The sequence below is a fragment of the Cucurbita pepo genome, chromosome LG11 (genome assembly GCF_002806865.2).
Source record: "Cucurbita pepo subsp. pepo cultivar mu-cu-16 chromosome LG11, ASM280686v2, whole genome shotgun sequence".
NCBI classification, from domain to species: Eukaryota; Viridiplantae; Streptophyta; class Magnoliopsida; order Cucurbitales; family Cucurbitaceae; genus Cucurbita; species Cucurbita pepo.
In genome coordinates this window covers 1,900,548-1,926,024 of record NC_036648.1, presented here as the reverse complement: position 1 = coordinate 1,926,024, position 25,477 = coordinate 1,900,548, and the positions used below count along the sequence as shown (strand labels likewise).

General features: G+C 34.7%; 1 protein-coding gene across 1 annotated transcript; it reads left to right on the top strand.

Moving 5' to 3' along the window:
* The first annotated feature begins 268 nt into the window (after nt 1-268).
* LOC111806002 (myosin-15) lies at nt 269-24,898 on the top strand. The gene is made up of 38 exons (XM_023691323.1): nt 269-598; nt 700-846; nt 1,807-1,952; nt 2,100-2,256; nt 2,624-2,682; nt 3,429-3,585; nt 3,785-3,934; nt 4,035-4,171; nt 4,800-4,946; nt 5,038-5,139; nt 6,465-6,522; nt 6,597-6,698; nt 7,147-7,184; nt 7,279-7,405; nt 7,505-7,678; nt 8,138-8,269; nt 9,569-9,678; nt 10,525-10,585; nt 11,087-11,264; nt 13,066-13,271; nt 15,936-16,055; nt 16,171-16,269; nt 16,485-16,706; nt 17,823-17,962; nt 18,183-18,294; nt 18,433-18,480; nt 18,576-18,665; nt 18,819-18,989; nt 19,156-19,308; nt 21,714-21,890; nt 22,678-22,812; nt 23,170-23,240; nt 23,330-23,429; nt 23,521-23,577; nt 23,658-23,714; nt 23,846-23,926; nt 24,004-24,086; nt 24,175-24,898. Exons 1-38 carry the CDS (start codon nt 479-481, stop codon nt 24,296-24,298), a joined length of 4,548 nt encoding a protein of 1,515 aa, XP_023547091.1. The 5' UTR covers nt 269-478; the 3' UTR covers nt 24,299-24,898.
* The last annotated feature ends 579 nt before the right edge of the window (nt 24,899-25,477 follow it).

Genomic DNA, 25,477 nt, shown 5'->3' with positions numbered 1-25,477 from the left:
TCAAAATCTACTTTACATAAAAATCAGTTTGGCGGGGAAGACGCTCCCTGGTGGCGCGTGGTGGCGCATTCAACTGAGTCGTTTTGAAGTAATTAAAGAAAGTAAATCTTTTCAACGTAAAAATAGTGGGAGAAATGGAGGATAAAGCGAGCCGTTAAGTGAAACGGCGGTTAAAAATAAAATTAAAAAAAGAAAAAGAAAAAAAAAGGGGGGGTGACGTGTCGGTAACGCTATAAATATCTTGCTCAGTTTAACATTTCAATTTTTTCTGGGGTTTCTTTTTTGAGAGACTCAAGTCTACACACCTGTTAGAGCGGGAACCCAAACAATGCCTCTGCAACTTCGTTTTCTCTCTGCCTGTCTCTCTATCTTCTTCTCTCTTCTCTGTTCTTAGGGTTTCAATTTCAAATTTGATTTCTTCCAAACCTTTTGATTTTGCATTCTTTCTGCTCACGTTTCCACTTTAGCAACCGGAAAAATGAGCCTACGCAAGGGCTCTAAGGTTTGGGTGGAAGACAGGGATTCTGCTTGGGTGGCTGGTGAAGTCATCGAGTTCGGCGGTAAACAAGCTCGAGTTGCAACTATTACTGGAAAGAAGGTGATTTCCTTCCACATCCTTTTATTGTGCGACTTTTCAGATTTTTGAAGCGGTAGGAAATGATGTTCTTATTGTATTTTTTTTTGTTTTGTTAACTGTAGGTCTTGGCTCTTCCTGAGAAGCTTTTGCCGAGGGATGCGGATGAGGACGAGCATGGAGGGGTGGATGATATGACGAAGTTGACCTATTTGAATGAGCCTGGGGTGCTTTATAATCTTCGAAGAAGATATTCTCTCAATGACATATATGTAAGATGTTGTTAAGCAGTACTTTGATAGGTAGATTAATCAGTTGTTAGTATGAGTTTTGTCTTTAGGATATTAATTATGGTTAAATGTACATTTAGCTATAATTTATTCACGATAATTTAACTTCCTAGTTCTTTTATCACAAGGAGTAATAGTCACATAAGAGATTGGGTTTGAAGGTTCTTTGAGTATTTTCTTCTCAGTACTTCCCTGTCTGGCATGTGAGTGTGATTTCTGTTTTGATTTAATGACTTAAGACCACAGAGTTGGCATCTCTTCCATCCGCGGAATGATGTTAGTGCTTGAGTTTGACAAGCATGACTTTTATTTGCTAAGATGTCATCGGACATGACTATTGAAATACTTATATCTTTGATAAATGTTGGATTCCCAATTTACTTTTGAAAATTCATTTATATAGCTTTGTTTTCTCTTTCTATCACAATGTGATTGAACTCCAACTATTATTACAAATTTTCAAATATAGAGCTTTCGACTTGAATCTTCTTTCGGTTTGTGGTTTTCTTAGAAGTTGCCTTTAACGTTATTTGGGGTCCATATTCATACATGCAATGCTCGGCTTTATCTTGGCTTGTAGGGCAAGGTTTATGCTAAAAGAGCAGGAAAGCCTAAAAGTGAAAGAAAGTTATTTTTTTTTCCAAATATTTGCTACTTGTAGTGTTTACAACGTCATCAATGTTCAAGTTCTGTCAATCCAGAATCATGGAAGAATCTACTCTGGACAAATTACTCTAATCTGCCATTGTAGTTTTTCAGATGCCTTGTTTAAGTTAATATATTTTGGCATCATTGTAAAACCTTTGTGAATTAATATATATATATATATATATATATATATATATATATATATATATATAAAATATAAAATATAAAATATAAAATATAAAATATAAAATATATAATATATAATATATATTTGTTGTCTTTTGTTTCTGTTAGACATACACAGGTAGCATTTTGATTGCTGTTAATCCATTCACAAAGCTTCCCCATCTATACAATGTTCACATGATGGAGCAGTACAAGGGAGCACCTTTTGGGGAACTGAGCCCCCATGTTTTTGCAGTTGCTGATGCATCCTATAGGTAGGTCAAGTTGTAGGGAAATCAATTTAATTGATACCCGGATCATATGTGTGTGTGTGTGTGTTTTGCAGTTTCTAATGCATCATCAACAATTTTCACATGATGGAGCATTATGAAGCCCTCAATTATTTTCTTTCATTTTTTCAGAGCAATGATTAGTGAGGGTCGAAGCCAGTCAATATTGGTCAGTGGAGAGAGTGGTGCAGGGAAAACCGAGACAACAAAATTGATTATGCAGTATCTTACATTTGTTGGAGGTCGAGCGTCTGGCAATGACAGAACTGTTGAGCAACAAGTTCTTGAAGTAAGGGTCCCTGTCTGTCAGTCCAATTCCATATTGTTCCATTTTGGTAAAGATTTATATGTAATCACAATAATCTTACTATTTTTATTTGTTCTGGAGGGGAGTTTTATTTACCTAACCGGTGATTTTTGTTGCGAAGAAGATATGTTAAATATCAAATAGGTTTTGGATGGACGTAGTAAGTCTGATTTTGCATCATTTTATTTTTCATTCCAAAATTATAAATTGCACATTTACGTTAAAATTCTAGGGGTTGATGTATTTGTACTGTATTAAGTTTGCTTTCCTCATCAAATCATAGTAATAATACTCTGTTAGTTCTGGCTTTCCTCATGGTTTCAACGCGTTCAATTTTTGCCCCATGCAGTCAAATCCTTTGCTGGAAGCATTTGGTAATGCAAGGACAGTTAGAAACGATAATTCAAGGTGGAAATCTTTTCTTGAACTTGTTCTTATTATTTACTTTTTCTCTAACCATCATTGGTCCGAGTATCATTTATGCTATACCATTCTGAAGAAGACTCTGCTGGTTGTGAATCTTTACCCTGCTACATCATATACTAGTCTGTCACAACCGGTCCTAAATCTTGAAACCTTGTTAGATTTTCTCCATCACCTACTGTTTAGTTGTTGTCGAAGAGATGTACTGTTTTATTCTCTTTAATTTCATGCACACATGAATAGGAATGCAATGTTGCTAAAGGCCAGATCACTAAGTACTTTGCTGCTATTGTGTATTTTGTTCTTTTTTTCTTCTTCTTCTTCTTTTTTTCCCCTGTATATCATAGTTTTGTTGCCTATCTTAGTTATATCTGTTACTTTTTCTTATAACTTGTCAATGCAATATCTTCACTGCCCTGGTGCTTGTTTCTGTTGATTGCTTCTATTTGGGGAAACCCTGCTTGAAGGCTAACTCTGGATAAAAACTATATAATCTTGAATGATGGGGACATTTACTTATCTGAAGTTATTTGGAAAAGGCATATGGTATAGCTCCCAATCTTAGTGAACAGAATAGTTCCAATACATGGATAATGTGAATAATTAGAGGCTTTATGTGTAATTCTTGTTAGTCTAACTGTACTGTTTTGATGCTATTTGCTGATGTGTTAATTTAATTCAACCCAAGTTGTTTTTACTTAAATACTTGTTTTGTTCTCTTTTGTTCGCAGTCGTTTTGGGAAGTTTGTTGAAATTCAGTTTGATACGAATGGTAGAATATCGGGTGCTGCAATTAGAACTTATCTTCTAGAACGTTCTCGTGTTGTGCAAATTACGAACCCTGAGAGGAACTATCATTGTTTTTATCAGCTATGTGCATCTGGCAGGGTAATACCTTTCCCGTATTCCTTGTATCTCTTATCATTCTGTTGTTTAGCATTGTCTATCTTTTTATGTTTTCTTCTCTAATGTCTCTGCTATTATGTTTGTTTTCTTAATATAAATATCGTATCAACAATATATCATGCCTTTTGATGTTTAGTGTACTCTCCGTAAATGTATATATATTTTGTGTATTCATGTCTAGGATGCAGAGAAGTACAAGTTAGACCACCCAAGTCATTTTCGATACTTAAATCAAAGCAAGACCTATGAATTAGATGGAGTGAGCAATGCTGAGGAGTATATTAGGACAAGGAGGGCAATGGATATAGTTGGTATCAGCCATGAGGATCAGGTTTGAAAGGAATATAACAGTATGAGTTTTCCTTGTCTTTTCACGGTAGATTATACAAGGCACAATCTCTTATTGTATTCTGGTACTATCATCTTGTCAGGAAGCTATCTTTCGTACCTTGGCTGCAATTTTGCATTTGGGGAACATTGAGTTTTTGCCTGGAAAAGAACACGACTCTTCCGTCTTGAAGGATGAAAAGTCTACCTTTCATTTAGGGGTGGCTTCTAATCTTCTCATGTAGGTGACTGTGGGAAGCTTGAAAAATACTTATTACACTCTACCTGATTACAATATTTTAAATTCAATTGTTAGTTATTTTTGCCTATCTTTTTATAGAAACCTTGCTTTTAATTTTGTATATAATAGATTTGTTAATTTTAAATTTTTTTGAATAGGTCAAGTACTAAATTGAAAGTTCAAAGATCTATAAGACACTAAATTATCAGTTTTGGACATAAAATTGGGAAGTCTCTTTGGTTTGCTACTTCACAAGCCTACTACCCTTCCATTTCCCAATTCCTAGCGCGGTTGAGTTTGCTTCTTCCCAAGCATCAACACTCTCTTAGCTATTGCCATTGCAACCCATTAGCCTTTAGCTTGCCCAAAATTCTGCCCAGACTCTAGGCCCTTCAATTTTTGCTACTTCATTTTAGTTTAATTGATGATTAAGGTTTGATAGTTGTGATTAATTTGGATGATTGTGTTACATGTGTTTCTCCAATCACTTTTAGGACTTGCATCAGTGAATTGTTTGACTACAATCTATTGCTTCTTTTAGGAATTTTATGATAATATGAATGACTAATTCATTGTTATTGATGTTCACTTGCTTTTTGGATTGCTAAATATGCATTCTCACAATTAGGTGTAATTCCAACCTCTTGGTCTCAGCCCTTTGTACTCGTTCAATTCATACTCATGAAGGAATTATTGTCAAAGCGCTAGATTGTGAAGGTGCCGTTGCTAGTCGAGATGCATTGGCAAAGACTGTTTACGCTCGTCTGTTTGATTGGTGTGACAGTTACTGCAACTTCAATTTTTATTGACTTTTTACACAAATTATGACCAAATCACAGCTTTTCATATATTGGCATTTGTTTCAGGCTTGTTGATAAGATCAACCGATCTGTCGGACAAGATCCAAATTCTCAATTTCAAATTGGGTTATTGGACATTTATGGTTTTGAATGCTTTAAGGACAATAGGTAGTTCCTTACCCTTAATCTTATTTCCTTACATTTTGAGTTGCACCATCAGCCTTATGATTTATTTGAAAATACTCATTTCATGGTGCATTGAATGTGAAATGAAAAAGTTCATTTGTTTTGAACCTTATAAATTCTCATTAGAGCTCATTTCATTTGTTTTTTAAGCTTATAAATTTTTGACATTTTAATGTTGAGAAGGTTTTTTGTTTAACTAGCTATATTCTCTCCTCTTTACTTGTTTACTTTGTCTTTTTTTTGCCAAATACCTTCAATAATTGTAATATATTTTGGTACTGGCATCTATTTTGATGGGGAACTTCTTGATTAAGATCTCAATTTGTATAGCATGATGTAGTAAGTGAAAAATGGTGTGAAATATTTTGAATCAGTAGACTTTAGGAAATCTTGGATGAAGTGAAGCAATCCTGCAATCTGTGGCTCTAAACATGGAACTGATATGCATTTTTTTTTATTTATAAAAAACTGAGAATAGCTTTAATTAATCAAGAGCCAAACTATACATCAAGAGAGAGGAGATTGGTATTGAATGTTAAATTCTCTTTGAAAAAATATTTGGTATTGTGGGACTTATGTATGCCATTTTGAGTTAGAAACCTAAGCTTATTTGCCTCAGGTTATTGTGATTAATTTGTACCTGAGCATTTTAAGTAGACTAGTGTAACTTTCTTTTTGCTTATATTCAAAGATTTTCTTGTTAGGGCTGCTGGCTTTATTTTTAAGTATAGATCTTTAAGTTTATTTATAGTTCCCACCAAAGTACATATCTTTCTATACTTGCTGATGGTAATAGATACATGATTTTATCTTGGGTCTCGATGGGAAGTTATCAGCATGTTTTTCAAAAAGTATATATATTTTTTTTGAAGAGGCGAAAGTAGACATAGTAGGTCTTCGTATTTCAGTATTTCTAACAATTGATGGAAGTTGCTTTTACTTCTGTTCAAGAACTTAATAGGATGTTTCTATATGGTGCTTTGAGTTTCTTTCCAGCATGAGATCTTGATGCTTGAAGAAATTTTTATGTCTTGCATGGTTCCCATCCTTATAATTGAAACTTGACTGTTGATCAGCTATAAAGTACTCTACACTGCTTTTTTCGTTTTAATTTTATATTCCTCATGCATCCTTTTAGCTTAGAAAAGTATTTTTCTGGTCTTCTAACAGTTTGAATCAAGTACCTACCCAGCTTAACAACTCAAAATGAACTGTTTTTGTGATCACAGTTGATCTTTTTGATTTGAATCTTGGTATACCATCATTGTTATTCATTGTTTGATTAATAACACATTCATTTTGTATAGTTTTGAGCAGTTTTGCATCAATTTTGCGAATGAAAAGCTTCAGCAACATTTTAATGAGGTCTGCAGCTTTGTAATTGTTTTTTACATTATGCTGATGATGAACTAGAATTTAAACTTTTCCACTTGTTTCAGCATGTGTTTAAGATGGAGCAGGAAGAGTATAGCAAAGAGGAAATAAATTGGAGCTACATTGAATTCATCGACAATCAGGATGTGTTGGATTTGATTGAGAAGGTTTTCCCCTGGTTTCCTTTGAAGCCTATTTTTTTATTGGCTGATATCTAGGTTATTATAGTTCAAAAAAAATTATTAGGAGGAAAAAAAAAAAAAAATTATTAGGAGAAAAAAAAAAATATATATTAGGAGTTTAACTGTATGAATTTTATTTGGTTGGGGACGGAAATTGTGCGCATAGTCGGGTTGTAAAGAGTGACATTAAGAATGATAGGTGTTCTTGACTTCTATATCTTATCCTCATTTTCATGATCGTCTATTGCTTATTGCACTTCTGGTATTTATTGCCAAATTAGTGGCTAATTTTCATGTTGATTGAAATCCATATTTTTAGTTTAGAGAACCTCTCCGTTGCACATATTTCCCTTTTCCTGTGTTCATTGATTATTTTTTATTTATTTATTTTTTTTTTTATTTATTTAATTTTTTTTTTTTTGGTCTTTTGCAGAAACCTATTGGGATCATTGGTTTGCTGGATGAGGCTTGGTACTGTTTGAGTTATTCATTACCAATTGGTGCAAGTTAGCTATAAATCATTCTGCTGCACTTTATCCTTATCCTCGTTTTCCTTTTCATGCAGTCTGTTTCCAAGATCAACTCATGAAACATTCTCAACCAAATTATTTCAGAACTTTCATACTCACCCAAGGTTGGAAAGAACAAAATTTTCAGAAACAGATTTCACTCTTTCCCATTATGCTGGAAAGGTGTGTAGTATTATGATGTAAATATTTGATCTTATTGTTTGATATAAATACTATTTACTTTATTTTGATGAGGTTTCTGCCTTTTTCCCCTTCCTGTAGGTCACTTATCATACAGACACCTTTTTAGATAAAAATCGTGATTATGTTGTGGTAGAGCATTGCAGTCTATTGGCTTCTTCTAGATGCACTTTTGTTGCTGGCCTTTTCTCTTCCGTTCCAGAGGAATCTTCAAGATCATCGTATAAATTTTCTTCTGTAGCCTCAAGATTTAAGGTGAGACTTTGAAAAGTTTTTTCAATTTATATACCATGTACTAATTCTTAGTGTTCATAGTGTTGGTAGGTTGAAGCTTTGCTATTGATAATTTGGAGGTAATATATAGGAAAAGATTTAGAGTTATTCGAGGAAAAATGTTACAAGACATTTGGATAATAGCCTTTTGTGTTTTTTGGAGTTATTCAATAATGTTACTATTTGCCCAAGTAGAAGACAGGATGAGAATGGATTTTTGCATGTAAGCCATGCTTTACGTCCTTTCATACTAATACTAGTAAAGCTATAACTAGAGTGCCATAGTGTTTGGCGGCTTTTTCTTTGAGTAATAGTACTTGGATGAACCTTTTCATTTGAAGAGTGATGCTCACTGCAAGGCTATATTTGATTGTTAATATTATATGGTTTTTTTGCCGTCTAATGTTCTGATCTACATTTTTCAAATTGCGGTGCTGACAGCAACAACTTCAAGCACTTATGGAGACACTGAATTCTACTGAGCCCCATTATGTACGCTGTGTGAAGCCAAATTCTCTTAATAAGCCCCAGAAGTTTGAGAACCCAAGCATTCTGCATCAATTACGTTGTGGGGTCAGTTTCTAGAAATTGATATATTTCCCTTTTCCACATGCAGATAAATACATGATTCACCTTCCTGTGTTTACTTGAGTGGCATTTTTGTAAACTATTGGCTGTTTACTTGGTGAGGTTGATTTTAGTTTCCATATGTACGTCAAAATGGGATTTTATTTTTTATCTGTTTAAACTCTGTATGTTTTTTACCTTATATCTGTATTCTAATAGTTAGATTTTTGTAGGTCTTCTAAGATGCAAGTTAAGTCCACTTTTTATTTCGATCATAAGGAACACATCAAGTGTTTTAGGATTGAGCTAGTATATCTCAAGTTTATAGTCTACAAGGATTTGCATTGGAGTCTTTTTCTTCACTGCATTAACCCAAACTCATATTGACGGTAAAAAGTTTGCATGGGTAAAATGGGTAGCAAAGGTGCAGTTGCATTGGAGATCCCATTTCTTTTTTGTAACTTCAATAAAAAACGGGGTGTGCATATGAAATCCACCCAAACCAAGACCACTAAAAGATTAGAAAACACTTTTGGTCATGATAAAGACAAGATAGTTTAAAAACACTTTAGAGAGAGCTTTTGGTTTACATCTAGCTTGGAGAAGAGATTGTATCCCATGATTGAGAAGGTTCTCTTGTCTTTGCCTTTTTGTGAGAATTGCCATGTGCTGTGGCAAGCAAGATTTTTTTTTTTTTTTTTTTTTTTTTTTTTTTTTTTTTTTTTTTTTTTTTTTTTTTTTTNTTTTTTTTTTTTTTTTTTTTTTTTTTTTTGTGCTATTATTTTAGCATTTAGCTAGAGAGGATAATTAGATTTTTAGGAAGATTGAGAGATCCAATGAGGAGATTTGGTAGTGGCTCGGTGTAATGCCTCCATATGGATGTTTGTTAATAGTCTCTTTTGTAATTATGATATAGGTTCGATCTTGTTAGAGTTGAGCCCCTTTTTTAGTTAGTTCAGGGCTTCCTCCGCTTTTCTGTGGCTGTTTTTTTTTTGGTATGGTGACCTTGTGCCGTTGTTCCGGAGACACTATGACAATATCTTTCTGAGATAAATTTCTAGTTGTGGCTACAAAGATAGAAACAGCAAAGATCATGAGTCGTGATAACAATTAAGAAACTTCTATGATGTAGACATGAACATTGACTTGGTTCTATGGGTTGTTTTCTTCATATGTTGACTTTGTTTTTGTCTGCTATACTTGCATGCAGTTTGTTACTTGGGTTAAATGCAACGATATCATGTAGTCCTTGTTTTAATAAATATTAGGATATGATGTAATTTTTCTTCACTTGTTTGATTGAAGGGTGTTTTGGAAGCTGTTCGAATAAGTCTTGCAGGTTATCCCTCCAGAAGAACTTATACAGAGTTTATTGACCGTTTTGGTTTGTTGGCTCCTGATTTATTGGATGGAAGGTTTGTTTTATTTTTATCTTCTTTATTTTGATACACTTTTTTGATACATTTAGGTCCTCTTTGATAATCATTTTGGTTTTTCTGTTTTCTGTTTTAAAAAAAACAAAATCTGGTAATAGTTTTTGGTTTTCCATTTGTAAAAGAACAAAAGATAATAATCAATTTTAGTACAAGTTATAAGGACAAAAGATAAAATTTAGAAAGGTAATTAGATATAGAGAGCAGAAATGAAAAGCTACAAAGGGAGATTATATTTAGCGAAGAAAGTTAGAGAGACTTAGAGGGTGAGAGATGTGTTATATAGAGATTAGCTAGAGAGAGAATGGAGAGCAAGAGGTGGTGTTATACTTGGATTAGTTAGAGAGAGTGAGCGCAGTGTTAAAAAGAAATTTTAGAGAGTAAATTTAGAGAACAAGACATGTTAGAGAAAAAGGTTAGGTTAGAAGGAGGGGGAAAATTTATAAAGAGAAAAGTTGGAGAGAGAAATAGAGAGAAAGATGAAGTAAAGATACGGAAAGAAAATTTATTGAAGGAATAATTTTAGAGAGAAAAAATGGAAAAAGAGTGATATGTTGTTGAGGGAAAGATGAGTTAGTGGGAAAAGTTAGGGAGTGATAAAGGGAGATTGTGTCTAATAGGTTCTTGAATTTTGAAAGGTGTGTCCCTAACTTTTCAATTTTGTGCCTAACAAATCCTTGAACTTTTAGTTTTGTGTCTTAAAATTTCATGAACCTATTAGAGACATAATTGAAAGTTATGACACTAGTTAGAAACAAAAACTTTTGATATGTTGGTGTCCTTGAATATTCAGTCTTTTTTTTTTTTTTTTTTNTTTTGTTTTTGTAGCTACGATGAAAGGTTGATAACAGAAAAAATTCTACAAAAGTTGAAGCTAAAAAATTTTCAGGTAAGTTGCTATATGAGTGTTCTTTTAGTCATTTTCTTTCTTGAATGGTTGAATGAGTAAGTGAATATGGTATGAATGCGTATATGTGATACATCAAGGAATAATTTAGAGAAGTTGAAAGTTGAGATTTGTTCAGGGAAGTAATCTGAAGAAAGATTAAATTAAATTACAAGTTAAGTTTCTAAATTTTTAGGGTTGTGTCTAATAATATTTATTAAAATCCATTAACCTATTGGACACAAAATTTGAATTGACAATTTAGGAATCTGTTAGACACTCCTAAAGTTTAGGAACCTATTGGATGTCATTCTGAAAGTTTATTGACTAAATCTGTAATTTAACCAAAAAAAACATTATTATGCTATATTGTGATATTTCTGTGTTACATATTGTGCTTTTGATCGTTGTATTTATACATGTGACTGTCCTGAATTTTTTAGTTTAAACAAACATGCAGCTGTTGAAATGTTTGTGATTCTTAAAGTTATTATTATATTGTAGTTAGGTAGGACCAAAATATTTCTTAGGGCTGGTCAAATTGGCATTCTGGATGCTCGAAGAGCTGAAGTATTGGATAATGCTGCGAAGTGTATTCAACGCCGATTACAAACATATCATGCGCGCAAGGATTTTTTATTGATGCGTTCTACTGCAATTTCACTTCAAGCATACTGCAGAGGTCATTGCACTTGTTTTCATTTTCTAATTTTTTCATTCTTTGGAGGTCATATGCTTGGTTGGGCTTCTCTATCCTATTCATATGTTTGTGATTGTGAGCATGTTCATGTCAAGTTTAAGAGAGTTGCATTCATGGAGTTAAATGGCTTTTATTTATTTTTTTAATAATTGTTTTGCATGGATTACTCATTACATCATTCAAATAAGTTGACTTTACCATGTATTCAGCACGTAACAATTACCTATCATTGTATTTGATGCCAGCGGGCCCCATAGATATTTTATAAACTCTTCTAGTCACTGAAATCTGGTCTCCAGCCATGCCCATTCCTTTTGTTACTTCCATAACTTCTGGTTAATGGGTAGCCTTTTTGTTTTTTCTTATTTGTTTGGACATCTGCTGCTGTTATCAATCTTGATATCTTTTTTGCTTGTTAAGAACGTTAATTTAATAAACTAAAACCACCATAAAGGTCACCATACCATACTTGAGAGAGTAAAGAGGAGAAGAGATTATCTTTGGGAAAGAAAGAAAAGTATTAGCATTTGTGAGGTCGGAAAAAGCGCTTCATATGGGGTTTTACCATTAACCCCTACTTCTTAATGTGTAACTTGTCAGATAATTTAAAATTTTGATCTATTCGTTAAAATTCATTTGTGTGACAAATCTTGCTTTTAAAATTTTAATTTTGTTGCTACTTCAGGTTGATTGGCATGAAAATGATAGAAGAAGTGAGTAAAGTTCACGTGTTTTCAAATTGAAATGTAGAATGGCTCCATGAAAAGTTTGTTGGTTGCCCCATGTGACACGTTCATTAAATTTGTTTAACCATTTGTAATGTAGGCACTGGTTATTAGTTACAGATCCCACTTAGTTTATCAGTTCTACTGTAATTTCACTTTAATATTAAGCCATGCTTGATGTAACAGTCCAAGCCCATCACTGATATTGTCCTCTTTGGGCTTTCCCTTTTGAGCTTTCCCTTTTGGGCTTCCCCTCAAGGCTTTAAAACGCGTTTGCTAGGGAAAGGTTTCCACACCCTTATAAAGGGTGTTTCGTTCTCCTCCCCAACCAATGTGGGATATCACAATCCACCCCCCTTCCCTTCAAGGCCCAGCGTCCTTGCTGGTACTCGTTCCTTTCTCCAATCAATGTGGGACCCCCACCAAATCCACCTCTCTTCGAGGCCCAGTGTCCTTACTGGCACACCGCCTCGTGTCTACCCCCCCTTCGAGGAACAACCTCCTTGCTGGCATATTGCCTGGTGTCTGGCTTTGATACCATTTGTAACATCCAAGTCTACCGCTAGCATATATTGTCCTCTTTGGGCTTTCCCTTTCGGGCTTCCCCTTAAGGCTTTAAAACGCGTCTGCTAGGAAAAGGTTTCGACACCCTTATAAAAGATGTTTCATTCTCCTCCCCAACCAATGTGGGATATCGCACTTAATGTCTATTTATAGAAAGGGGCAATAATCCGTATCCTTTGATATTTTACCAAAATTAGCTACTGTATCTACAATATCTTGTAAGTTACCATCAGCACCAAATAAGCTACTAAAATGGCTGTGATGGGATCATGGATGATATGTGTAGGTCATGGGGGTTTATAGGCAACTTGGCAATAGTTGGATGATTGCACTATATGTATTGTTTTTTTAAGCTGGTTACTATTTCATTTTTATGTGTGTGGTTTCATGATAAGGGACCTAATTCTTTTCTACTCTATGGTATATTTTATTTGTTCTTACTTGCAAACGTATTATTGCTATGATGGTTTAGTGATGATTAATTTTATTTGTAGGATGCCTTGCCCGAAAGTTTTATGTTGCGAAACGAGAAAGTGCTGCTGCCACTACGATACAGAAATATATTCGCAGGTGGTTCTCCAGGAATACTTATTTGGAGCTCTATAAAGCTGCTCTAACCATACAGTCCAGTATTCGTGGTTTTACGACTCGCAAAAGGTTTTTGCATGATAGAAGAAATAAAGCTGCGATATTAATTCAGGTAAATAAAATGACCTTTACTGCTAATCAATGCTATCTGTATTCCCCTCCCAGGTTACTCTGATGGGCTGTGTGGGCGCTTCCACAGAATAATTTTTGGGAACTTTTTAATTTAGCTGTTTTAAATGGTAAAAACTGATAGTCCCTTCTAAAATACATGAAATTATTGTTTACGAACACAGTTTTCCCAGTTGCTCTGGGGAAAAAAGGTATCAGTGAAAACAATGCTAGGGAGAATAAGTTCTAGAAAACAGCATGTTTTGACCAAAAAAAAACAAACCTTTTGTTTTAGAAAACAAAAAATATAGATGGTTCCTTTAAGAAGTCAACCAACGAAGACCACCTCTTTGTACTGATTGAGTGTTATATATTGTTCTTTTCATTGGGACACCGCACATATGACTTATGAGTCAAAGCCTTATCAGGTGGGAAGGGGTTTCACGTACCATTTATTTTTATGCCATGCTAGTATGTGTGTTGATGCAAGTGGCAGAAGCTGCTTGCATGTGCAAACTTCGCCATCTGATTTGGCAAAGCTATGGCCTGTAGGTTTGGGATTTTCAAAAGCCATGTTTTCAATGAGAAGTTAAAAATCCTTGTACGAGGAAGAAAATATGATTAACAGACAGGAACAAGGGGGGGATTAGATTGGTGTCCACTTTAACCTCTGGTATAAAGCCTACAAATGGAGTTGTCCTATCATCTGATTCCAACTCCAACGCAATCTTGATGGAAGTAAATAGATAGAAGTAGATATTAATTTTTGTGACGAAAGTGAAAGATCTTGGTATGATTGATTAGATTTAGTTCCCTCTTTTATAGTATAAAAGAGACATGTATTTCTCTAAGAAAAATAGCAAGCTAATTCAGATTTGCAACATAGTATCAGAGCCTAAAACCAGACCCTAACTCAATTGGTAAAGCCTTCATAGCGGTTGATTATCCATCGTGATAAGTCTCATTCGGAGTCTTTCATAGTTGCCATCATCATGACCAATTTTCATTCAGATTGTGAGGGAAAAAAAAAACCCCTATGATTTGGATCTACTTCATACTACCTCAGCCCACCGCAAGCCACTGCTAGCCCGAAAAACCATCTATTGTTCCGCAAGCTTTCCATCAGCCTAAAAGCAAACCCACCACAAGCCATTGCAAGCGTAAGCCACTGCATTTTCCAATAACCACCACAAGCCATGGCATTTGTGAAATCCCCACAAGCCCAATAATCTCCTCGGCAATTTAGCCTACTAGAAATTTCAAACCAACAGAAATTCCAGCCCACCAACTGATTTCCCTTTTTCCTCTTTTTCCACTTTCTTTCTTCCGTCTTCCACAAGAATACTTCCGCAAGTCCAGCCGCAAGCAAAGCCAGTCCATTTTTGGCTAGCCATTAGTCACAAGCTCATATCCAGCTGCAAGCAAAACAAGCCCACGGTCACTTCAACCACCAACACCATCACTTCAATCATCACTATTATGCAAATCCCCCGTGTACAAGGAAGAATTTTTCCATCGTGACTAGTCATTCTTTCAATCATCGTTAAAAGGCATCAAATTTCGAGATTCAGATTTGAAGTATTCAATAATGGAGGGAACCAAAGACGTTAGAGGAAGAAAAGAAGGCAATAAAACTAAGATGTCCGAATTCGTCAAGGCTGGACTCCCATTCTGGATGGAAGAATCGAACGGTACCGTAAGAAAAGTCACTACGGAAAGCCTACTACCGTAAATTATGAGTCCACCCATACTGCCGCAGAGTTACCAACTGAGCTATGCACTCCAATAGGAGTGAGCATGAGACAGGTGAGCAACGCCTGTGGAAGTGCTCCAAGAGGATAGTATGCATAAATTATGTGCTCTCACAACTTCAACTAACGAATGTGTTGACAAAAGAACTCCATAACCACTGATAATTTATTTAGAGCATTCATGGTTACCGTTGACAAATTTATTTGGAGCCTTCATAACTACCATTGACAAATTGATTTGGAGCCTTCATAGCTAATTTATTCGGAGTCTTCATAGCTACCGTTGACAAATTTATTCAGAGCCTTCATAGCTACCGTTGACAAATTTATTTGGAGTCTTCATAGCTACTGTTAAAGTCAAGTCTTGACGTTGAAGACACGTTGTCAAAGTTGTGCATTCAATATTGCACATAAACCTATCTAGTGTAAGCTTAGAATGAATAATATCTCTTACTCAACTTGAGGGGGGTGTCAAAGGATATTTGTGTAATCCCATATTAAATAAGGGAATAGTTGACCATTTATCTTGTTGGATTTATTTAGATTTAGTTATCTAGTATCTCGAGATTATTATTTAGATTTATTGTTACCGAGTGACTAGAAATTTATTTAGATTTATCATATCTTGTTACCTATTGATTTATTTAGATTATCTATCGATTTAGATTTATTCAGCCTTTCTCCCTATAAAAGAGAAAAACAGCAAGGTAATTCAGACTTGCAACAGTATCATTATTGTTATTTTTGGTTTGCTAGATTTATTGTTATTTTTAGTTTGCTAAATTTGTTCTTAGCACTGTAAATCTTGATCGGCATGTATACTACAGTCATGTTTATTGAACACAATAGGTTTTTCTCACTTATTTTTAGTTTGGCCCTACTATAAATGGTCTGTTTTTTGTGTAATGAAATCTTAGGCTCAATGGAGGACATTCAAGGTTCGTACTGTTTTCCATCGCCACCAAGCTTATATTATTTCAATACAATGTCGATGGAGGCAAAAGCTTGCAAAAAGGGAACTTCGAAGACTTAAACAGGTGAATATTCAGAAAGTATCAGATGAAAGTTACAAGTATTATGAGAAATACAGGATTTAGGTTATTTTATATCTTAAATTTCATCATTGCACCTTTTCTTCACCTTTTTTGGCAGGAAGCTAATGAAGCTGGAGCATTGCGTTTAGCTAAGAACAAACTTGAGAAGCAGTTGGAAGATCTTACGTGGCGGTTGCATTTGGAGAAAAGACTGCGGGTAATTTTAGTTACCTTGGGCATTGGTTCACTTATTTAATTTAGTTCCATTTTAGTATAAAAATGTCTGTAAAAAGGTATATGTAAATTTGTTTTTGTTTAGTTATGTATCCCAGAAGTTTATGTTCACAATGTAGACCACAGAAATTAGATTAATGCAAAGGTTTTCATAACTGTGGATTTTTTTTTTTTTTTTTTTTCTTTTTTGATATGCAGGCTTCTAATGAAGAGGCTAAGTCAAACGAAATATTAAAATTGCAAAAGATGCTGGAATCTTTGAGTCTGGAGTTAGATGCAGCTAAATTTGCTGCAATCAATGAGTGCAACAAAAATGCTGTTCTGCAAAACCAAATGGATCTGTTGGCAAAGGAGAAGTATGCATTTGAAAGAGAAATTGTAGCAGTAGTTGAACTAAAGAAAGAAAATGCTTTCCTCAAGGTGAGCTGTGCAATTAACCTTTCTGGTAATATGGTTCTGTTTTTTCTTTGTATTTATTTTCTTCTGTCATGATTCTTGGTAATATCATCTTTTTGGTATTTCCGCCAATTGCAATCAAGATTGAACTGTTAAAAATTCATGTTGTTCAATTTTTGGAGCAGGGGTGATTTCCAAACCAAGCATTAATTCAATTGGTTCCTTTGTTACAATAGCAACTGCTCCCTACAGGATTCCCTAGAGTATGTGGTGGGTGGGACTGATAAGATTTGACAATATCTAACAAATATTAATTAGAACATGGATGACCCGATCATTTTAGATACCCATCTGTAAACTTGGCCAAGACAAAGTCTAATTTAAGATTGAACTGACCCGTAATGATGGTCAACCTGATTCCAACATGAAACTGGTCAAACCTCATTCAAATGTTACTGGCCTATATGGACACTAAAATGTTTCATATCTTTGCAGTTCTTTACGAATAACCTGGATACCTAGGTTTCTAATCGCGAAGTTGGTAGCCTACAAATATAGTTGAGGGGCGTTCATTGAGTGAGATCATAGATTAATCGTGAGTGTATAGACAAAGATCTTTGATCAAATCCTGATCAAGAATCAATAAACCAATGTCTCTGATTACTTTTATCATTTTAAGGAAAGTTCCATACAAGCTGTGTCTAAATTATTGTGAACGTAGAAGATTGATAAATGACTATGTTGCGGTGTATGGCTTGAATTCTAAAGAACAATTTGAACAAAACAGAATATCAAGTATCAACAGTCGGTCAGCCTCATAAATAGGATTTGATAGAACTTCCTGAAGATACCAGAATAGTATAGTTATGCCCTTCATGTTAGCTAACGGAAGTGGTAAAAATGGGACTTCAAAGTTTAATTGCAAATGAGTCAGAGTAGCAGTGTATGTGAACCAAAAGACAAGGTTATAGTGGGCGGAATCATATTCTTAGAAGCCAAATGAACAACAAAAATAGAGGGGTATGGCTGAGACTTAGTTATTTGATCATTTTGCTCATTTAAATTGGATAATTTTACTCTTTCAAGTGTTTGTGGATTTCCAATGTTAATTTCAAATTGGTTGTTCATAAATCCTCGCAGAGTGCTTTGGATGCCCTGGAGAAAAGGAACTCAGCTCTGGAGGTTAAGCTTGTTGAGGCACAAAAGGATGGCAACCACACTGTTGAAAAGTTGCAGGAGGTTGAACAGAAATGCACTAAGCTGCAACATAATGTGAAAAGGTGCTATTCTTGAATCAAAATGTTAAATGTTAAAAGTTATATTTGTGTATCACTTGAGTTCGATGACATCTTCCCTTATTGTTTTTGGCTTTGCAAACAATTTTATGGCAGGTTCTTTTTGGACTTGTATCTATTTTGCTCCTTACACTCCAATATTTGTTCTGATTTATCTTTTCCTACCTCACCTTAGTTCTTTTTCTACCCTTGTTTTAAAATATAGTCTCGAAGAAAAACTCTCAGTTTTAAAGGATGAGAATCACGTATTGCGGCAGAAAGCCTTAAGTGCAACTCCGAGGAGCACCCGACCCAATTTTGTAAGGGCATTATCTGAGGTAAGACATTTTGTGAATAATACATGAACAATCCCATATACTAATTTTATTTTCCCATGAACTATATTGCTCTTTCATTTGATAATATGACTTTTGTTTCATGACTTAGCATGATCATTGATTTTTTTGTGAAAACAGAAATCTTCTGGTGCGCTTATCCCTAATGCTGACAGGAAAACTCTCTTTGTAAGATAATATATATACAGCTAAATATCTTTTTTAAATGGTCTGATTTATTACTCTACTGAGTTATCCTTCTGAAAAAAGGAGCATCTTTACAGGAGTCACCAACACCTACAAAACTGGTTGCACCATTTTCACAAGGCCTTTCCGAATCACGACGAACAAAATTAACTGTAGAGAGACACCAGGTTTTTACATGTTCATTGAATACCGAGTTTTGAATTTAAACATTCCATCCATGAAAATCCATGGCAAAAATATTTGTGATAAGTGGTAGTCATTTTAAACGTCACATAGTGGAACTTTTTCCATGAATGACGAAGAGTATACTTCCTTTACAGGAAAACTACGAACTCCTTTCTAGGTGTATTAAAGAAAATTTGGGGTTTAAAGGTGGTAAGCCACTGGCCGCTTGCATCATCTACAAATGCCTTCTTAACTGGCATGCCTTTGAATCAGAACGAACAGTTATCTTTGACTACATAATTGAACGAATAAATGATGCCCTCAAGGTTATTCTCTTGTTCAGTCTTTGACATCTCTTTACTACCTCGTGTTAACAATACATTAGTTTGATGAAAGTACTTAAGCTGTGTCCTGTATTTATTCCAAATTGATTTTTTTACTTCGCATCCTAGTTTTAACTTTTAGTCTTCAAATTTGTCTATAATAACTCAGGTTGGGGATGAGAACATTGCCTTGTCATATTGGTTGTCAAACGCTTCTGCATTACTATGCCTCCTGCAAAGAAATATAAAGTCAAATGGATTTTTGAGCGCAGCTACTCAGCGTTCTGCAGGTTCTACTGGCTTAGCTAGCAGGATTTCTCAGGTGAGCTGTGTGCCTTATTTTGGGTTTGTGATTTTGTCTATTGCGAGGGTTAAATGGTTTACTCTGTGTTTTATATTTGTTTAAATAAGTGGATGATTTTTTGGAGAGATTTTGTTTACGAGAAAGATTGATTTTAATGAGCAAAAAACGTGTATATGAACGAAGGAAGGGATGTGATGCTCAATTGAGTTGCAAAAACTCTAATATATTATCAGAACTCATCAGGATGCAATGGGAAGAAACTCACCTTTTTTCTTATTTCTAAACAATATTACATCCCTAATTCAAAGAGATGGCATTGAACAAGAAGGGAACTAGAAACAATCTAAAAACCCTTGGAAAGTAATTGCCGAGGAGTTTTTGTTCTTTTCTCTTTTTATTAGTTGTTTGGTTGGGATGGGAGAGACATCTTTTGATGGAAAGATAAATGGTTGGGGGATGGAATGCTCTACTTTTTGTTCCTTCGTTTATTCCAATTGTTCTCAATGAGGAATCATTCAGTAGTTTCTGTCTAGTATCATCCTTTGTCCTCTCCGTTCGTTGGGGTTCCATTAAGCTTTGTCCAATAGGGAATGTTGAATGTCATTGTTCTTCTATCTTTGCTTGGGGAATTTCACTGTATTTCTGGGAAAAGGGATGTTCGACTCTAGAATCCTAGTCCTTATGAAGGGTTTGTGTAAATCCTTTTTTCTTTGTGTTTTTAACCCGTCTCCCTTGGCTGACTCTATCTTGGTCTCATTGTGTAAGGTTAAAATTCCTCCTTGTCTAATGGGATTGTTGTGTTGCATCCTTCGTAGGAGGACGATTGAAGATCTTAATTGCATTCAATAGAGTTGTGATTTTGCCTACACTATCTGGAGTTGCTTTTTTTAGGAGTTGGGTCTTGGCTTGGCAAGACCTAGGGGATGTAGGGTGATGTTTGAGGAATTCCTTCTCTTTCCTCCTTTTGGTGAGAAACAAAGGTTTTTGTAGGAAGCTAATGTGTGTGCCATGTTTTGGGGGCGTTTGAGAGTAAGGAACAATATACTTCCTAGAGGGTAGAAGACGTCCGGAGCAAGCTGTGGGATTTGGTTAGGTTCTATTTGTCCCTTGCGCTTCTGTGACTAAGCCTTTTATAATTATCCATTAGGTCTCATTTTGCTTGATTGGAGGCAATTTTTGTAAATTGTCTTCCTTTATTTTTTGTAGGCTCTACGTTAATACCATCTTGTATTCTTTCTTTTTTTTTTCTCAATGAAAGTTTGGTTATTCATTGAAAAGAGAAAAAAGTAAAAACATAGATATGGAATAAGTTTTGTAGTCGTGACCCTTCAACACTTCCAAGTTTAAAGTTTGCAGAATATGATCAACTGGGATTACACTAAAATGTTCATCATCTACATTCAAAAATTGGCAATGAAGGAAACTCTAGTCCATAAATGTTTCTTCAAGCTATCCTTGAAGATCCCTCTTCCCTTTGTTTCAAATGCTCAAAAATATTCCATATTCCTTGCCCATAAAACCCAAGTTGGTTGTTGTAAAATGTTTTTTTGATTTCTTGAAAGTATTCATCTATGGAAAATGCAAACTACCTCGCTAGTATGGTTAGATGTCTAATTGAGACTGCTTTTAAGTTTTGTTCTCAAGATAATAGTTGAGTTGCAAACATGAGCTTAGTTCGATGGTAGAGTTTGAATCCCTCGCCCTACATGGGATGTAATATTTTAAGAAAAATGGTAGTTTAGGTGTGCACATGTCTCCATACTTCTTCATGGTGCAAATCATTTCTTAAATTTAGCATCTCAACCTAGTTGAGTCCTGCCTTATCTTCCATTCGTCTTCCCATGCGTTATTATTATTGTTCTTGTTGTTGTTGTTGTTGTTGTTTTAATGGAAACTTTGTTTCCTCTAAAATAATTGCATCTTGTTTAAAATTGCCCCATCTTGGGTGAGAAATAAGTTAAAACTATTTATTACCAAAATCTTTCATTTAAAGTTTGGACAAGGAATGTTGAGGAAATATGTTTGACTTCAATGCAACTTTCTTGTTAATGATCGATCAAAGCTTAAGACTCTTAACTCAAAATGAATTTCTGACTTCATCTTAAAATGATCGCTAAGTCTGTTATCTTTCTCTCAAACAAAATAAAATGATCACTATAGTTTGAGTTGGAAGATAAACTAGGAAGACAGAAAAGATTGGAAAGTCTGTTTTCTTTAATTTTTTGGACGTGCTGTAATTCTCTTTTGTGTAGATGTTATTTTACATTTAACTTAATAACAGTGGAGAGATTGATTGATTCTTGCCAAGTGGTTAATAAATTAACGTGGTTAGTTTCTAGCACTCTTATAATTGCTTGTTCAACTTTGGTGGAAGTTATATATATATATTTTTTTCAGCTGAATCTTGCTTTCTTCCATGTCAGGGACTAAAATCACCCTTCAAATATATTACTTTTGAAGATGGAATTTCTCATCTTGAAGCAAGATATCCGGCTATATTGTTTAAACAGCAATTAACTGCTTGTGTGGAGAAGATATTCGGCATGATTCGTGATAATTTGAAGAAAGAATTGTCTCCATTGTTGAGCTCATGTATTCAGGTCACTGCTCTGTCCCTGAATGATAAACATGATAATTTTTGCATTACGGGCTAGTGAAAGAATAAACGAGAAAAGGCTTTCTCTAGCTCATCAGCCTTTTTAGGATCATGAACCCACTTGGTGAAATGTGAACTTGGAGCTAGTTTAAACACGAGTTGAGTTTTATGTTGACTAAAAAGCGATAACTTGGAATTCATATCATCTTATTTATTTCAAGAATGGTTCATGGGTTGCTTGGCTTTTGCTGGTTTTATTTTATGATATTTTATAACACTATTCATAGAATAATTGGATTATCTTTGTGCCACTGAAAAAGTATACTTGTTCCCTCAAAAAAAAAATTGTTCAATTTGTTTGTACGTTTCCCTCAGTTCACGTTTTTAATTGTCTGCATTTTTAATTTTTTTTCGTGCCTAAATAAAAGTTTGCATGGAATGTTTTTGAGAGTAGATTTGAAATGAATACTTTTCTTACTGGCACAAAATTCTTTGAAGTGGTTGTTAAATGCTTAAAATTACTTCTGGTTTTTCTTTTCTTTATCCTATATTTATGGTATTTTTTGCATGCATATTTTGCGGTCTTAATACATGGACCCAGTTTCTTTTCTTTTCTTTTCTTTTTTATATAAATTCACTATATTCTTTGACATATCGTCTATGGGGACAGCCACTTCATAGTTTCCATCTCGTTTATTCTCGTTGTCTATATTTTAATTTCTAGAATTTTATTTTTCAAGGTCGTTAGGCAAAGGTATTGCATAACATAACAGTTTTTGTTTATTTGTCAGGCGCCCAAAGCTGCACGAGTACATGCTGGGAAGTCCTCTAAATCGCCTGGTGTTCCTCAGCCATCTACAAGTAGTCCATGGGATAACATAATAAAGTTTTTGGATTCTTTGATGAGTCAATTACGTGAGAATCATGTATGTCTTTGAAATAATCATCGTGGTGTTTGATTTGTTTTATTTTTAAACTAGAAACGAACATTTTATCTTATTAGAAGTTCTAGAATACAAGTGAAGATAACAAGCAACCGTACCAAAAAAAGGATAGAATGCTAATGTACAAATGATCTAAGCTTTACGTGTGAATCATGTGTGTCTTTGAAATAAACCTGAAATGCTTACTTTTGAGGACCTTTTCAGTTTCGTTTCTAGCGTTAATACACAACAAATATTCAACTTAATATTTAAACTTTTATGTGAAGGGATGGACAAATGTGAACTTACTAGTCATGAATTTTCTTGTATTATTTTCTTACCTGAAAAATTCCTTGTCAGGTACCGTCTTTCTTCATTCGTAAATTGATCACTCAGGTGTTCTCGTTCATCAATATTTCTCTTTTTAACAGGTATGTGGTTTCATTTTTTGGTCCCTTCAAGGCTGTGACAAATTGTTTATTAAATTTGGTTGTGAGACTTCGTTTGTTTTGTTTTGAAGCCTTCTTCTACGACGTGAATGTTGTACGTTTTCAAATGGCGAGTATGTGAAATCTGGTCTAGCTGAACTAGAGAAGTGGATTGGCAATGCAACAGATGAGGTAGTACATATATACATTATAGTCTAGGTTGACACCATAATTTCTCGTCCGAAATTTAACGTTGAACTTATTTTTTGAATGGAAATTGTAGTATTCAGGGACCTCTTGGCATGAACTAAACTATATAAGGCAATCTGTCGGGTTTCTGGTATATATGCTTCCTGGACTTCCCTTTTCTCTAGTTGTAGGACCGAGGCTAATTTCAATGCCATTTTACATTATATGTAGGTAATACATCAGAAGAGAAAGAAATCACTTGAAGAGATAAGACAGGATCTTTGCCCTGTATGGTCTTTACTCTTATTCGTTTGTCTCACTTATTTATTGACTCGTCAAAATTTTTATTTTTATCGTCCAATCTCAAGGAATCATTTCTATTTGAATTCGGGTTTCTTATGTATGAGTACTGAACGCAGGCATTGACTGTGAGACAAATTTATCGCATTAGTACTATGTATTGGGATGACAAATACGGCACTCAGAGTGTGTCAAACGAGGCAAGTGTTATCTCCCATAGTTTCTTGGTGAATTTACTTTCTTGGCGAACTATGTAATTGATATGGCATGGCTTTAGGTGGTTGCTCAAATGAGGGAAATTCTGAACGAGGACAATCAGAATTTAACCTCAAATTCATTCTTGTTGGATGATGATCTAAGGTAACTTTCTTACTAAGTTTGAGTCATTTCTTCCTGTTTCTCTTATATTACATTAATAATTCTTGTAATCATTAAATGTTGATTGCAGCATCCCATTCTCTACTGAAGACATTGATATGGCTCTTCCCCCTATCGAACCTTCAGACATCGAACTTCCCAGTTTCCTGTCCGAATACACCTGTGCGCAATTTCTCACCGAGCAGCAAAAGTAGTCAGTTAGCTTACCACACACGAACAAACGATCATTCTGACGGAATCTCATCCTTTACCCACCTGGGTTAGACTAATTGTTTCGATACACAGCGCAAGTAAATCTTCTTTTTCTCTACTTGATATGATCTTTCGTTATATCGTCAAAGCCTCACTGCATATGCTTGTGAGATCTGTTCGAGTCACGCATGCTTTGAATCTGAGGTCGAGATTTGTCGATTGAGAAGCAAGGAAAGCCGATTTCCAACATCGCTCAAGCATTGTGCAGATGAAGAGACTGGTCTCTTTTCTCCATTCATTCGATTTAAGTAGCCGGTAGTATACACTACTTACAGAAGTAGGAAATGGATAGTGCTAGGAAGGATTCCATTGATGTGCAGCTGACTGATTTTTTTTAATTTGTAAATGTTTTCACTTTGAATCCATTCGTTGTATTATGATGCTGAAAACAGCACGGTATGTAAATATATGTAAACCTATGACCCTCCCAAGCTTCAGATTGAGACATTGTTAGGTTCTAATGTTAGTTTTTGAACATTTGCTAAATGTTCAATCAGTGTAACCTCTGAACGCTTTTTTTTCAAATATTCCTTTAGTTTTAGTAAGTTTTGCTAAGGTTGATATATTTTTTTTGTTCGGGTTTATATATAATTTCTTTTATTATTATTATTAGGTGTGAGATAAAACCTTTACATTTAGAGATTGTGTTAAATGGGCTGACAACAAATTACGAATAATTTATGTTCATGAGTAGTTAATACTCTAGTCAGATGAACGATTTGTACGTCAGTATCATTGTGGGCCTCCACCCACCAGAGTTTCTTTGGTTTAGCCCTACTCGGACATAGTTCATCTTTTGGGTCTCAAAGCATGTTCACACTCGAACCCTTTTCAAAAGAGTAAGGTTGGTTGATGGTGAAACCCTAAAGAGATCCTACCAGTTAGCTTCCTTGTGCGTTACAGTTTTACTTGCACACATGTCAAACTCTTTGATTCGTGTTTCAAGACGGTTTGAATGTTTATACATTAAATTACAAGCTTCGAATTTAGATTATTTACGAATTCTCGTTCCTTACAATTGATCAAATTTAATTTAATTTGTGATTGGTTTGGTTCAAACATATTTCTATGAAGAATTTTGGTAATTGATAGTTCAATCTAAAGATCCCATAATTATTGTT